General features: G+C 39.8%; 2 protein-coding genes across 2 annotated transcripts in view; both read right to left on the reverse strand.

The window, feature by feature from the left end:
- Positions 1-15,988, reverse strand: part of IQCG (IQ motif containing G) — a 38,658-nt gene that overhangs the window by 8,722 nt on the left and 13,948 nt on the right. Inside the window, exons 6-8 of the mRNA XM_028492856.2 lie at positions 7,219-7,380; positions 6,137-6,211; positions 5,013-5,057 (exon numbers count right to left, since the gene is read on the reverse strand). Coding sequence (XP_028348657.1) covers positions 5,013-5,057; positions 6,137-6,211; positions 7,219-7,380 — 282 coding nt within the window. The remainder of the gene's footprint in view (positions 1-5,012; positions 5,058-6,136; positions 6,212-7,218; positions 7,381-15,988) is intronic.
- LOC102976569 (heterogeneous nuclear ribonucleoprotein K-like) lies at positions 8,537-10,647 on the reverse strand. Its single transcript, XM_055086660.1, is given in 4 exon segments — positions 8,537-8,642; positions 8,790-9,264; positions 9,267-9,725; positions 9,728-10,647. Coding segments are annotated over 4 exon segments (1,467 nt in total). The 5' UTR covers positions 10,155-10,647.

A 15,988-nucleotide genomic window follows, 5' to 3' on the forward strand; every position in this document is an offset into this window, starting at 1 on the left:
CACCATTGTAAAGCAATTATACTCCAATAAAGATGTTAAAAAAAATTGAAAAGGGAGCCAAATATCTCCTTTAAAATGATACCCAGCAAGACTGTTTATGACTGAATTTACCAGTTTCAAGGAACAAATAGTAATCTATTTTGTTCTATTTTTATTTTTTAGGTTTCAGAGTATAAAAAGATGAAAAGCTTCCCAATTCAAACTGCCAAGATAGCATAACTGATCACAATACAACAAAGAAGCACCAAAAAATGAATCTATAGGTTAATCTCATTTATGGAATATATAAATACAAAATAAAAATCTATAATTCTAACTGTCTAGTAAAAGAATAATAAATTATGAACAAGTAGGATTTATCCCCCAAATTTAAGATGATTCAACATCAACAAATCTATTAATGTGTTTCAATTTATTAACATATTAAAAGAGAAAAAGATCATATCATCTCAATGGATTAAAAAAAATCCATCTCATAAATCTGAATGCTCATTCTTGATTACAAAGAAAAAAAAAACTTAATATATAATTAAAGGAAACTTTATTAACTTGATAAGGTTTACCTCCCATAAACCTACAGTGCAAACGTCATACGATTCCCATTTGTGCCAATTATCAAATCACCATCCTCTCAGCTCCAAATCATCCTTCACTGACCCACTTTGTGAAACTTGGTGCTTGCAGTAAACATTTGTTTTGCAAGCTGGCAAAATGTGAAGCTTTGTCAGTAGAGGGCGCCAGAGGGACATGACAGAAGAGCTTCTCTCCTTGGTTCCAGTGTGCTTCCTCTTTTGTTTCAGGGGCACAGCTGACTGTGGCATGGGTGTGGGACATTCAGTGGCACTTGTTCACCAAGTTTTGCTGACACAGCAGAAGGATTCTTGCTTGCCAAACACAGTCCACAGTTCTCTGCTTGCCAGCTTTACCCCACTAGCTGTAAACCAGCTCTGACCCAGGGCAACAAAGCAAACATCTGTTTATTCCTTCCTTGCATACTGTCCTTTAGCCCTAGAGTTCTCTTTTATCCCTCCTTTGTAGCCAATTCCTTATTACCAGTTAATGATTCTTTTGTTAGGTGTTCTCTGCTCAAATTACTGATGTGGCTTCTGTCACCTAACTGGACCATAATGATACAGAATTAGTACCAAAAATAGAGTTTGTCTTCCCACCTTCTAATTCACATGTCTTACTAAGGCATCTAAAATCCTTGCTTCTTCTGTTCATCAGATACAATCACCATAATGCAGTGAACATAATGCAGTGAACATATGTTTCACTGCATAATGCAGTGAAACATATGATGTTTTGTGGAAAGTCAAAGCAGGCAATATCTCTGCAGACCATAATATGGCAGAGAAAGGAGAAATGACATAGCCCTGATGTGAGACTGTGAGGGTGTACTGTTGGCCCTGCCAGGTAAAAGCAAACTGCTTCTGCAGTTTTTTCGAAACTAGTTTGGAGACAGGGATCTTAGTCAAGTTAATAGCTGCCTACCAAATGCCAGTGGCCGTTGAAGATTTTCTCCAGTAAAGATACTACATCTCGAACAGTAGCTGCAATTGGAGTCATCATCTGATTACATTTACATTAGTCCACAGTCACTCTCCAAGATCATTCAGCTGCACAGGCCAAACAGCTGAGTTAAACAGGGATGTAACAAGTGTCACTACCTCCACTTTGAAGCCTTTGATGTTGGCACTAATTTCTACAGTTACACCAGTGGTACAGCACTGCTTATGATTTACTATCTTGGTAGGGATGGGAAGTTCCAGAGACTTCTACTAGGCCCTTACTACCATAAAGGCCCTCACTCCATGAATCAGAGAGCCAATGTAGAAATTTTGTCTGTTATCAAGTATGTCTATTCCAATCCTATGTTCAGTAACTGGGGGAAATAACCACAGAGTGTATCCACAGAATAGGTGGGCCCAGAGCAAATCAGACTTAAATCGCCATCTAGCACCTGACCATCATAATCCCCCATTTTGAGGAGGGGCCACAGTGTTGTTTTGAGTCCCTAGGAATTAATATCAATTCAGAGCCAATGTTTAGTAATCTCAAAAGGTCTGGATATTTCCTTTTTGCCAGTGCATAGTCACTCTAATAAATAGCCACAGGTCCCTTGGGTAAGGCTTGGAGGAAGATTCACTTGCATTACTTGCAGCAGTGCTGCAGAGTTCATTCTCAGGGGGACCTGCTCCCTTCAATCAAGGGGCTCTGGGTCTGTGAATTTACTTAGTCTGGAAACTGGATGAGAGGCCTTGACTCTTCATTGTGGTGACTCAAATCAGGTTTTTGGCAACTAGACTTGGACTTTTTTTCTGTTATACAGATCAAGAAATGCTTTATCAGGCTGCCCATCAATTTTGTTCCTAGAGATACCACAATTAATTAGTCATTGCCAAACATCCCTGTGGGCAAAGGCTTTTTGATTACCAGTACCTCTCTGCTGCCCTCCATGGCAATCGTGTCCACCTTCTCTTTGGTAGTTAAGTGCTGCGACATGTCCTCTGGCAATCCATGAGTCCATCATCCCCACCAGGTGTTCCCATTCTAAGTTGCAGGGTCCTATTCTTTCCCAAGGAACCCTAACTTGCACATGAGAAACTTGGCATGACTATGAATTCATGTGTAATAGTGTTATACTCCACCTTCCTTGGTCTAACACCCTTAGACCATTCCCATACATATTCCCTGGGTTTCTGTCAATATATATCAGTAAAGTCTTATAGTTCTTTTGGAGTGTAAGCTATTTCCTTCTGAGTTATAGTTATCTGAGTTATCTATCAACCTGGAATCTGCTGAGATTTGACCCTAGTGATGGATCCAGGGACAAAAAGGGTGATTGCAGTAGGTCTTGAGAAAGAGCATCCCTTTTCAAGGCATCTGCTTCAGATGAAGTTATTATCACAGGGTTTTCAGGGAAAGGAAGACTAATCTCAGACATAGGAGGGCAGGCTACTTCCACTAGCAAGAGAGGCTTATAGTGACTTGGGGGTTCAAGATTGTCAATTACATAAATCTGAGTCCAACCAGGTGTTCCCATTCTAAGTTGCAGGGTCTTATTCTTTCCCAAGGAACCCTAACTTGCACATGAGAAACTTGGCATGACTATGAATTCATGTGTAATACTGACTGAAACATCATTAAAACCAAGAATAGAAAAACGGTGCCACATTATTATTACTACTACTACTAAACATTACACTTGCCGTTCTATCTGTACAATAAGCCACAAAATGGAAATAGACATATAAATAATGAAAGGGAAAATATAAAATTGTTATTATTTACAGTCAATAAGATTTTCTACCTAGAATATCCAAATGAATCAACTGAAAAACCATTAAACCTAATATGAGGGGACATAAGGAATCTAGAACAATATTACAAAAATGAATAGCATTTCCATATACCATGCACTTAGAGACATGTCCACTGATAGAAGGATGGTTACCTAAATTTTGGTATAACCCTCTCATAGCATATTATATAGCAATTGTACTGCCTTAGAAAACATTAAAGACAGGGACTTCCCTGGTGGTACAGTGGTTAAGAATCTGCCTGCCAATGCAAGGGAACAAGAGAAGCCACCGCAATGAGAAGCCCGTGCACCACAACGAAGAGTAGCCCCCGCTTGCCATAACTAGAGAAAGCCCGTGCACAGCAATGAAGACCCAACACAGCCAAAAATAAATAAATAAATTTATTTTTTTAAAAAAAGACAAAGTAAATTATTTTAAAAAACTGAGTCTGGAAAAACATATATATTATGATCCCATTTATGTCAAAAACAAATATAAATAAATACTAAAAACAAGTATTTAGGTACGTACACAAATATGTACATGAAAGGAAAAGAATATGGAAGAAATCTTTGGAAAGGGGAGTGATTAAGAAAGCTTTTGCTTTTTGAAAAATCTATGTATTTCTGTACTGTTTCCAATTTTTCATTAAAAAGTATTTATGTATCACTTGTGTTATTAGGCTGAAGATGTGAGGAACACTAACTTCACGCATCCAACATCAATTTATCCACCCACTCATCTGATTGTTATCAAATACCTGCTATACTTCTAACATTTGAAACAGGTACCATGATACATAATCCTGAAATTACAGGGGTACAGGTTCTAATAGCCTACTGATATGTTTTTCAGTAAAGGCCTGTGAGATAACATCTAGAAATTATTTTCTTTAATTATTTTCTTTAACCACAGATTTAGAATTATTTGCTGAAAATTCATCCTTTCACTTCTCAAAGGCAGGCTATATCATGAGTAAGCTGGAAATTTTTTCCTTATTCATCCAACAGGGATATTTTGAAAGGTTCCATTCAGCTTGGTTTGTTATTAGTATTGGAAATATTAATTAAAACCATTCAGTCACATATAATTCACACAAGAAGAAATAAAATGAGTAAATAAATACATGGAAAAATGGTCAATTCTATTAGTAAGCAAAAAATGCAAAATAAGACAATTCATTAAATTAGTAGACTTTTAAAAATATCTAAAACATTGCAGTACCTTGTGGGACAGGACCAAAGATGGATGGAGTGATAGAATTGAGGAATGTTAAGCCCTCTGTCATAAAGCAGACCAGTGCCTTTGTAGGAGTGAAAATGCGCACTTATAAGCCCCTAATGGATCATCCTAAATGCCAAGGATTAGAATCCCGGATCCAGCATTTTGTATGTAGGGGATGCACGGAGCACCCACATTTATTCCCTGTGGAAGAAACAAAAGCTAAAAGGGACTGTAATGACACGCTAGAGGAAGAAAATACTATTTTGGAGAAACCAACAAAGACAGTTTGTGTTGATACAGAAATTAAAAGCATCGTTTAACCACAGAAAACTCACCAAGATCTAGGAGGCAACAAAAGACCATTAAGCTAAAGAAGTTCTTGCTTGAATAAGAAAGAATTTAAACATTCTTTCATTCCTGTCCAAAAGAATTAGAGATGGGAGAAGCAAAAAGCAATTTTAAAATGGACATATATTTACATACACCTGGAAAACTCTGCCTTGTGTTCCAATTCATTAAAGCCAGATCCTGCAAGTAAAAAAAAAAAAAAAAAAAAAATCGAAAACAGCTAGTTCTTTTGAGGATACCTTGAAATTAGTGCTTGCATAAATTGCTGATGTCAGTGTAAAACAGAAAGTACTAGCATTATTTATCAAAAGTCACAAAATAACAGACTCTCTGAATTAATAATCTCATGCTTGAGATTTACTTTTAGTAAGTAATTGCAATGAATAAAACAGTTATTTGGGCAAAGCTTTCATTACTGAATTATTTATAATAATGAAACTTTGGAAATAACCTAAATATCCAAAACAAAGAGTAACAAATTATGGAATAACCATTCAATGAAACATTATAAAACCACTTAAAATTATTTTATGAAGAGACTGTAATAAAATGGGAAAATGAGTAAAAAACCAACTGGCAATTTTTTTTACATTAATTAATTAATTAATTTTTGGCTGTGTTGGGTCTTCATTGCTACATGCAGGCTTTCTCTAGTTGTGGCGAGCGGGGGCTACTCTTCATTGCGGTGCACAGGCATCTCATCGCAGTGGCTTCTCATGTTGCGGAGCATGCGCTCTAGGCGCGTGGGCTTCAGTAGTTGTGGCATGTGGGCTCAGCAGTTGTGGCGCACGGGCTTAGTTGCTCCACGGCATGTGGGATCTTCCCAGACCAGGACTCGAACCCGTGTCCCCTGCATTGGCAGGCAGATTCTTAACCACTGCGCCACCAGGGAAGTCCCCAATTGGCAATTTTTAAAAAATCTTCCCTCAACTAAGAATATGCTATTTTTATAATTTTAAGAAATCAGGAAATTTTAGTTTTAAATTATGACAATGAAGCAATATAGGAACAAGAAAAGTTTCTTATATAGTGCTAAATGATAAAGGTAGAGGACAAAATTTTACCTGAACTCAAATTACAGCTTTAGAAAATATTTATCCAGATGGATAACTTTTAAAGAAAAGTGGGCTATACAGCTCATTTATTAGGCTGCTAGAATTATGGTTGATTTTTCTTTCCTTAAATTTTTTTTGCTGTCCTTGGTATTTTATAAGTAGGACAGAAACATGTCAGAGGATAAGAAAGTTTTGGGGACCCACCTGCTGCTCCTTTCTAAGGAATATTTCAATCTCTGCATGAATCCGGTTCTCTTCTTCAGTTTTCAGCCTTAGTTTCTGTGAGAACAACAAACCAATGTCAGGAATTCTTCCCAACGGGGCTGGAAGTGAGTTCTCAAGATTAGGGGTGTAGCTGTGACAGTAGTACAGGTCTTCTCTACCAGCTGGGATCCTAAGATTCCGAGATATTGCTCCAGAGCAGCAATTCCTTTCCCTTCAATTCAATTCATGTTCACAACATGGCTGAGCCATGTCTGGCACTGTGCTAGACACAGGCAACTGCCCAGAGCAAAAGGACCATAATCCTATGGCCTGGAAACTGGTGTCCATTTAATGAGAGAAACAATGCTTCACGGGCACAAGCTCCTCAGGCCTACAGAAGGAAATTCCAGAGTGCAAGAAAAAAGTTTGTTGTCATAGTCTTAAGCCACACTTGGGAAGTAAGCTTTCAAATAAGAGAAAGGAGTCGCCTCCTGCACACAGGTGATATGCTCTACTGATGTTTGCTCCTTCTCGCCGACCTCTTGTTCTTTTAGCCATTTAGTCTTCCTCCTCTAATGAGGGTCTACCCTTGTTTCTTTCTCCTGATATTTTTCACTGTGATTTCTCATTTCTGTAAATGTAGGTTTGCATGAAGTTCAGCCCTCTAGATTTTGTATTTCTTAATGGAGGGATGAAAGATACTGGTTGAGTGAGGAAAGTAGCAGCAAAAACCTGCAGTTACTGAACATCTTGTTTTGCCCTCTCCCTATAATTACCAGGAGAAATGGCAAGTGGTTTTATAAAGTAAGGATAAAGTGACCGAGAGAAGAAAGTACAACCAATTTTCAAAGTCATTACAAAAAACCAGGAGATGTAAGCTACAGCCCAACAGAATCTCTGCCTGCAAAAAAGTAAGTCCTCATTCTTTTTTTGTTTTTAACCTCAAATGTTAGGGTTGCTGGAGAGAGAGAGCAAAGATGGGGAAAGTCTCCCTCTCTCTCCTCCTTTGTCAGCTGAGGCAATATCAGGAGCGACAGCTCGACTGCCAGCTACCTGATTCATTCCTAATTAACAGTGATTACCTCAATCTCTTCCAGCAAGAGCTCCTCTGTTTTGCTACATTTTTTCTGGGTCTGGGAAATCTGCAGCTCAGTGTTTCTCTTCATATAGCGATTCTCCATATTGGTTTTTGCCTTCACCTCTTGCAACTGGTCCTTGAGGTGAGCAATATATTCATGCCGACTCTGTAAAGGTAAGACCAGGTTTCTAAATTAAAATACATTCTACCTCCATTCAGCTCAGTCAGTGGCTTAAGCTTACCTTTTGTTCTTTTTTTTTTTTTTTTTTTATCATTTAAGATTATTGTATTTCCTTACAAGAGGAATGTTTTAACAAATTTTACAGGTGTCAATCAACCCTTGTTCAAATTGGGCACACATCAAATCTAGCATTATGGGAGTTTTATTTGGAAGTGAACTTTTAACTATCAATACAAATGCCAAGATACTACATAAAACATCCACAGGAACTTTTTTCATCTTTTTTTGAATTGTCCACAAACATTTCCTACATAATCCAACATACAACAGAGAAATGGTACATCTTTTTCTTTCAATTTGCATACAATGGAAAAACAAAAATAAATATATATATTTTTTTCTTTTACAAAGTTTAACTAATAGACACTATCAAGCTGACAGTTTAAGTCTATAGGTGAGAAATTATCTAATAAAAAATAATCAGAATTTATTTAGCATCAGTCACTTCCATAACCAAGTATTATTCTGATTAATAAAACTTGCCACCATTAGGCTTCTGGTATATACTTATACCAACTACTTCATCTGTTTTATTGCTTCCCACCTTGGTTCTTCACAACTACAAACAGAAAATCGTTGCAAAGTAGGGGCAAACATTTGCAAAAACAAACAAAAATCTCCCCCTTATTAGAAGCATGAATGTGTGGTGGAATTTTCTCCCAAGCAATGGACTTTCAAATCACTTAAGAAATCACCAGAACTGAATGTGTCAAGATATTTGCCTAAGTCCAAGAAGAGATGCATTTATTTATATCCAACAGAGGACTGAAAATTAAACTTAGTGTTTAGTTTGGGGGCAGGTTGGGGGGAATTCATCCATTTGAAAAATGACCATCTTAAAAAAAATGACCACCAAAAATAGGTTCACTAAATTTATTTTAAAAATCAAAAAACGTTTCTTACAAAAGAGCATGACATTCTGCACACTGCTCTGAACAGATGCCAGGGACATATGGACTATTGCTACTTTTCCTCCCTGTCCCACCCCCCAAATGTTACAGTGACCACAAAGCAAAGTGTTCACAATAATTACATGGGGGGATTTTTTTTTAAACTATCAACAATGAACAAAAATTAAAAGTCACTCACTCTGCTGCTGTTTCAAAATTTCAATGTTCGTCAATGTTCGTTTTTGCACACCCTCCCCCAACCCCCAAGCCTGTTTGTAAGGAACTAAAACATTACATCTGGTGAACAGCAAAGATTTCACTACACCTCAAATGCAGAACACCTATGAAGCAGAGGAATGTTGGCTTTTTAAACAGAAGCAGATTAAAAAAAAAAAAAAAAAGATGCAGGACTCCTTCAGTTCTTCACTAGTCTTAGAAACTAACTTTCCAGAATACTGCTTCACACTGTTCTGCAGCAAATACTGTGCATTCTGTATCTGGGCCTGTGTTCCTGTAATGGTAATAATCCAATCTTCAGACCCTTCTAAAGGTTCATCAATTTTGATCGAAGCTCCTGACTCATGACGGATTTGTTTAATCTGCTGACCACCTTTGCCAATAATAGATCCAGCCAGATCTTTGGGAATAGTTACTTGTGTAGTAATAATAGGCCCACCAAGATCACCGTACGAGCCACAACCCCCTGCATAGGAATAATCATATCCAGAGCCACCCTGTGGTTCATAAGTCATCTGCCACTCTGATGGGCTCCATGTATCTACTGCAGAGGTTTCATCAGCACTGAAACCAACCACGCCATCATAACGGTCTCCAGGTCTCCCTCTTCTGTCATAGGCCATTAGCTCTCCTCCTCTAGGTGGTGGTGGTGGAGGAAGAGGAAGATTCCGAGCTCTGCCACACCCCGGCCCCCTCGTACAGGAGGAGGTCCTCGGCGAGGGCTCATATCATCACAATCTCTTCTGGATGGAGGTATGGGACGCCCACCCCAACCAGGAGGCATTCTGTCAAAACCACCTCTTCCCGGCATGGGAAATCCCACAGGACATCCACGGCGGTCATCAAACATCATTGTAAAACCACCATAATCATAGGTTTCATCGTAAAAACTGGGATCATAAGGCTGAGCACGTCCCTTGATGGGAGACTCTAATATAAGATCATGGATGATCTTTATGCACTCTCCAACCCTATAAGGTTTTCCTCCAATAAGAACAACTCTGTCAGTGGATTGAGGACAACATTCCTGGAAAAGCTTGATTGTTGTCTGAGTGTTCTCTCGAAGTTCTTTGATTTTAGCACCTTTGACCCCAATAATTCCTCCAGCCAGACTCTGATGAATCAACAGTCTCAACTCGCAGTAAAGTAGCTTCCTTTATAGTGTTGGTAATTTAAGCATTCCACAGCATCAGATTCGAGTGGGAGCTGGCTGGTTGCAGTGAGTGATCGCAACTGCAGGCCCTCTTCCAAGATAGGGATGATTTTCTTCAGAATTTCTCCAATTGTTTCAATATCAGCACTGATACTCAATATGCACTCGGGGCCACTGCTGTCTGGGACTGAAACACTGGCATTGTAGTCTGTATGGAGAGCTTTAATATTCTTGCCTCCTTTTCCAATCACTGCCCCAGCATTCTTGCTCTGAAGCAGAATGTGTAATTCAACCATCTCATCAGAGTTTCTAGATCTTTTAAAAGCTTGTTCATCTTCCCTATCTTCAGCAGGGCGTTTACCTAATTCACCATTTGTTTCGGTGTTGGGAAAGGTTTCCTCTGGCGGTTCAGTTTCCATTTTCTTGTATTAAAGGGGCACACCAATCAGTTATTAAATATATCTTTGCAGGGCAGAACTGAAGTGTTCTGGGCGGGACCAACTGACACCCTAGTGCTGCAGTAGCCAGGCAAGGCTACCATCTCTATGCTGTTGTGCAGCCTCAGCCGGTCACAGCTAGACAGAGAACCTACCTTTTGTTCTTATATTTCAACAAGGAACTGGATCTATTTTTCTGCTATCACACTATGGGAAATTTACCCAATAATCATGGATAGTATAAATGAAAATGAAAGATAAGTAGTTCTAAGCATCAGGACTGTGAGATTCTTTCCTAGACACACTATTTGGGTACTCTGTATCCACACAAATTTCCCATTACTATCTCATTTTGGTGGAAAGAGCACTGAACTAAATGATCAAAAGACCTAACTTCCCACCCAAGCCCCACCAGCTGTGTGAATTTGGCCATGTCAGTTAAACTCTCTAAGTCTTACCTTCTTTAAAATAGAAACATTAATATCTACCCTGCCTGCAATATCTTAGCAAGTAATTATAAGGATTAATTGACAATATGTGTGAAAACTCTTCACAGGTTCCAAAGTGCTTGGCAATTTCTTTTCTTTTTTTGAGTTAACATTGGTTTATAATATTATATAAGTTTCATGTGTACATTATATTTCAACTTCTGTATACATTACAATGTGCTCACCACCAAAAGTTTAGTTTCCATCAGTCACCATACAGTTGACCCCATTTACCCATTTCCCACCTCTAATCCTTTCCCCTTCTGGTAACCACTACTCTGTTCTACATGTTTGTTTTTGTTTGGTTTGCTCATCTATTTTTGTTTTGTTTGTTTTAGATTCCACATGAGTGAAATTATATGTTATTTATCTGTCTGACTTATTTCACTTAGCATGATAATTTCAATGTCCATCCATGTTGTCACAAATTGCAAAACTTCATCTTTTTATGGCTGAGTAGTATTCCATTGTATATATACTGTGTATATATATACCATATCTTCTTTATCCATTCATCTGTCAGTGGGCACTTAGGTTGTTTCCTTATCTCGGCTATTGTGGACAATGCTGCAATGAACATAGGGGTATGTATATCTTTCTGAATTAGTGTTTTCATGTTCTTTGGATAAATACCCAGAAGTGGAATAAATGAATGATATGGTAGTTTTATTCTTAATTTTTTGAGGAATCTCCATACTGTTTTCCATAGTGATTGCACCAATTTACTTTCCCACCAACAGTACATGAGGGTTCCCTTTTCTCCACATCCTTGCCAACACTTGTAATATCAGGCCTGTTTGATAATAAGTGCTTGGCAATTTAATGGCCTTGGTATTCATTTTTTAAATATTTCTTATGTATCAGGCATTGAACTAGACTCTAGGTAAATAGTAAAGGCCTAAATAGACATGGTCCTTGCCCTCATAGAGCTTACAATCTAGTGGGAAAAATGTAACTAAAAGGAAACAAATACGTATAAACTTTTTAAAATGTGCAATATGCTATGAAAGAAAAGGGCAACAGGCTATGAGAGAAAATAACAAGAGAGACCTACATTAGATTGGATAGTCCAAAAAAGGATTCTCTGAGAAAGGAATGTTTAATCTGACACCTGAAGGGTAAGAAAAGTGGGTTGCGCTTCCCTGGTGGTGCAGTGGATAAGTATCTGCCTGACAATACAGGGGACACGGGTTCGAGCCTTGGTCCAGGAAGATACCACATGCTGCGGAACAACTAAGCCCGTGTGCCACAACTACTGAGCACGTGAACCACAACTACTAAGCCTGTGTGCCACAACTACTGAAGCCCACGCACCTAGAGCCTGTGCTCCATAACAAGAGAGGCCACCGCAATGAGAAGCCCACGCACCGCAATGAAGAGTAGCCCTCGCTCGCCGCAACTAGAGAAAGCCCGTGTACAGCAATGAAGACCCAACACAGCCAAAAATAAATAAAGTAAAATTAAAAAAAAAAAAAAGAAAAGTGAGGTCGAGGGGAATTCTAAGAAAAAGGAAAAATGTATGCCAAAGTCCTGAGGCAGCAATAATGCCTGATTTTATGCTGATCTAGAGTTTCTTAAAGCAGTTTGCCCTTACCTCATCCTATTGACTCCAGCATGTATAATAAACCTTGCCAATGCTGGAGCTGCCATGGAGGTATATAGCACTGGGGAGATGTTCTCAGAACAGGATTCCAAGAAGGAGCTTTTTCCCCACTGGGCCTAGGAATTCTCATTTCCCTTAAACTTTGAGTGCTGGACAACTGGAAGTAGAGAGAGATAGGTAGATAACATACATACATATAGAGATATATCTTATGTAAGTTAGAAGCTTGAGCCTTCAAGGAGAAGGTTGGCTGTTAAAGAAGAGTCCTTCACTTACTTCAGCTTTGCCATGATTATTGAGGTTAGATGCAGTAACCATGAAGGATATGAACCCACCCCTACTCATTTTGACTGGTTATAAAAGGAGTCAAAGGGCACAAGCTGGATGTCCTAGAACCCTGAAATCTTACGGCAATATTGAGAGGGATCTTCCTAATGGTGCTCAGTGATTTTGAGTACAAACTCTTGCCTTTGACCCTCATAGTGACCATCTGTATTCTACGGCTGGATGAAGAGCATTTTATACCTCTTCCTTAGCAGGAGTTAATCATGAAAATTTGTTTCTTACACCTGGGTTCACACGAATGTCTAGATTGGGTAGCCCTACATCAACTACAGCCCTACCAATTTCTCATCCTTTTGTTCTTCATTCAGCAACCCCATTGCCATCCATGGTCACTGACTGCACTTTGGAAAGCTCTGTGCTATCCTGGAAGCTCTGCATGATATCTTAAAACATCCCTGAACTGCTCCACACTCCAAGCCATACTTTGTTTTTTCCCTGGCCACACTATTACTGATTTTCGCATGTTACCTTGCTCTTTTCTTCACTCATCCCCTCAGCTTTTTGCATTCTTTAATGACTAATTTCCTTTCGGGGGGCCAGAAATAGAAAGAGTACCAAAGAGAATAGGTTGACATGATGATGATGAACTCTAGGCTCCAAAATGGATTAAAGAATTAAATATAGATATAGAAAACATGCTTGTTAAATTTGCAAACAAATCAAAGCTGCTATATGATACGTAAGAGACATTAGAATTCAAAACCCTGTTGATTATTAGAACTCTGGACTGACTCCAAGAAGAAGCAAAGGTGAAACTAAAGTCCTGATTTTGGTTAGAAGACTCTTGTAAGTTGAGAATTGTGAAGACCTTAACTTGTCTTCCAACACTTTCATTAGAGGCTTACCCAGCTTCTAACATGAGAACCTGAGGTTAGGGCCCCACCACTGGTTGTTATAATAGTAGCACTGTAAAAAGGTGCCTCCCTTCCCTGTATTCTTTAGACTTCTCAGAGTCTTCCTTTCACTGTGCTTCTTCTAATGGTTTGTCATCAGAATCTTTACAATCATGAAAGAATATTGCCATACAATATTGTGAAAAGCATTTGGAGTGCTTCCTCTTTGTTTATATTACTGCAATTTGTGGCACTGTATACTGTTTATATAACAGGGAAAAAATTCTCCCCGATCCTCTGTTGTGGTTAGACATCTATAATAGTGTGTACAGTTTTGGGTATCACATTTTTTTAAACATCTTTATTGGAGTATATAGTCATCACATTTAAGAAGGAGTTTACTCAGAAGAGATTATCCAAGACAGTGAAGTGTGTGAAAATTTTAGTATAAAAGGAAAGAAAAGAGGCATTGGTGTGATTGGAAAGGTAATAGTTCAAATGGAAATGAAAGCAGTGGGTGGAATCGGAGCCTGAAACTTTAGAAGTTCTGACTTGATCATGCTTCATCTGCATTTTAGAACGGGACACTATTTGGCTCAGAGTTTATTCATAGACTCTCATAGAATCAGCCAGTATTCTTAGTTACAGACGGACAGGCAAATATAAATGTTAATTTAATACAGAACTCTATTTTTTTCCCATGGCTTTTATCACTTTAATAGACCACATTTCCATTTTCCTTTTTCCATCCAACCAAAGAGGCAGCCTGAGGTATAAGACAAGTTCCATCTTCTCCAGTTCCCCAAAATTTCAGGAACCAGTACTCTCCTCCCTACTTTGTGTTCAATTATGAAAACAGACACTACCATTAAAGGCCTCTGCGGGAATTCCCTGGCAGTCCAGTGGTTAGGACTCAGTGCTTTAACTGCCATGGGCCTGGGTTCAATGATCCCTGGTCGGGGAACTAAGATCCCACAAGCCCCACGCTGTAGCTGGGGAAAAAAAAAAACTTCTGCTCACAATATTGTGGCAGCCATTGGAGCCTTATTAACTCTAATTGGTTGACTGCTTCTTTCCATTACTAAAGCTTCTCTGAATTCAAATAACAAGTCCAGAAGTCTAGATCTGAAGGCAGTTTGGGGATTTGGAAGTAAAGTTTGGTCTGCTACGAAAACCCACAAATATGCTGCATCAGTCCATGATTGATCATGGAGAAAGCTCTAGACACCATGGACAACTAGGGTTATGATAATGGGTTATGGTGAAGGCAGATCTCTTCTTAGTGAGACTCTTTTTTTTTTTTTTTTTTTTTTTTTTTTTTTGCAGTACACGGGCCCCTCACTGTTGTGGCCTCTCCCGTTGCGGAGCACAGGCTCCGGACGCGCAGGCCCAGCGGCCATGTCTCACGGGCCCAGCTGCTCCGCGGCATGTGGGATCCTCCCGCACCAGGGCACGAACCCGTGTCGCCTGCATCGGCAGGCGGACTCCCAACCACTGCACCACCAGGGAAGCCCTTAGTGAGAATCTTAAAAGGAATTCATACAACTGAAGATCCTTGGCCTATAACTCAGTATTTCTAGGTTGGATCTTTGTTGCATATTGGAAGATGAAGAAACGGCATGACACTTGGGTTCACTTATTAGTATGACTTAATCATGGTTTTACAATCATAGCCTGTAAGCATTTTATATCCTCCTCTGTTTCCACACTGTCAACATGGAAGGCCGTAAGTTTGTGCAGAACAGCTATACAGAGAAGAACCAGAGTAATCAGAGGCCCATGGCAATAGCATTAAAACTAGATGCCTTGGGCTTCCCTGGTGGCGCAGTGGTTGCGCGTCTGCCTGCCGATGCAGGGGAACCGGGTTCGCGCCCCGGTCTGGGAGGATCCCACATGCCGCAAAGCGGCTGGGCCCGTGAGCCATGGCCGCTGAGCCTGCGCGTCTGGAGCCTGTGCTCCGCAACGGGAGAGGCCACAACAGAGGGAGGCCCGCATACCACAAAAAACAAAAAACAAAACAAAACAAAACTAGATGCCTTTGACTTGGCACAGGGTAATTGAAGACAAATGTTATATGATCTTTTAAACAGTTACATATATAATAACTTCTTTTTTTTCTTTTTTTTTTACTTTATATATTATTATTATTCTTTTTTAAGCTGCGTTGGGTCTTCGTTGCTGCGCGCAGGCTTTCTCTAGTTGCGGCAAGCGGGGGCTACTCTTGGTTGTGGTGTGCGGGCTTCTCATTGCAGTGGCTTCTCTTGTTGCAGAGCACGGGCTCTAGGCGTGCGGGCTTCAGTAGTTGTGTCACGTGGGCTATAGAGCGCAGGCTCAGTAGTTGTGGCGCATGGGCCCAGTTGCTCCGGCATGTGGGATCCTCCCGACCCAGGGGTCGAAGCAGCGTCCCCCGCACCAGCAGGCAGACTCTTAGCCGCTGTGCCACCAGGGAAGTCCCGCAAGTTATCTTTAATAGTGTCTTGGGGGGTTCCCTGGTGGCGCAGTGGTTGAGAGTCCGCCTGCCGATGCAGGGGATACGGGTTCGTGCCC

This window comes from Physeter macrocephalus, chromosome 1, assembly GCF_002837175.3.
Source record: "Physeter macrocephalus isolate SW-GA chromosome 1, ASM283717v5, whole genome shotgun sequence".
In the NCBI taxonomy this organism is placed as follows: domain Eukaryota; kingdom Metazoa; phylum Chordata; class Mammalia; order Artiodactyla; family Physeteridae; genus Physeter; species Physeter macrocephalus.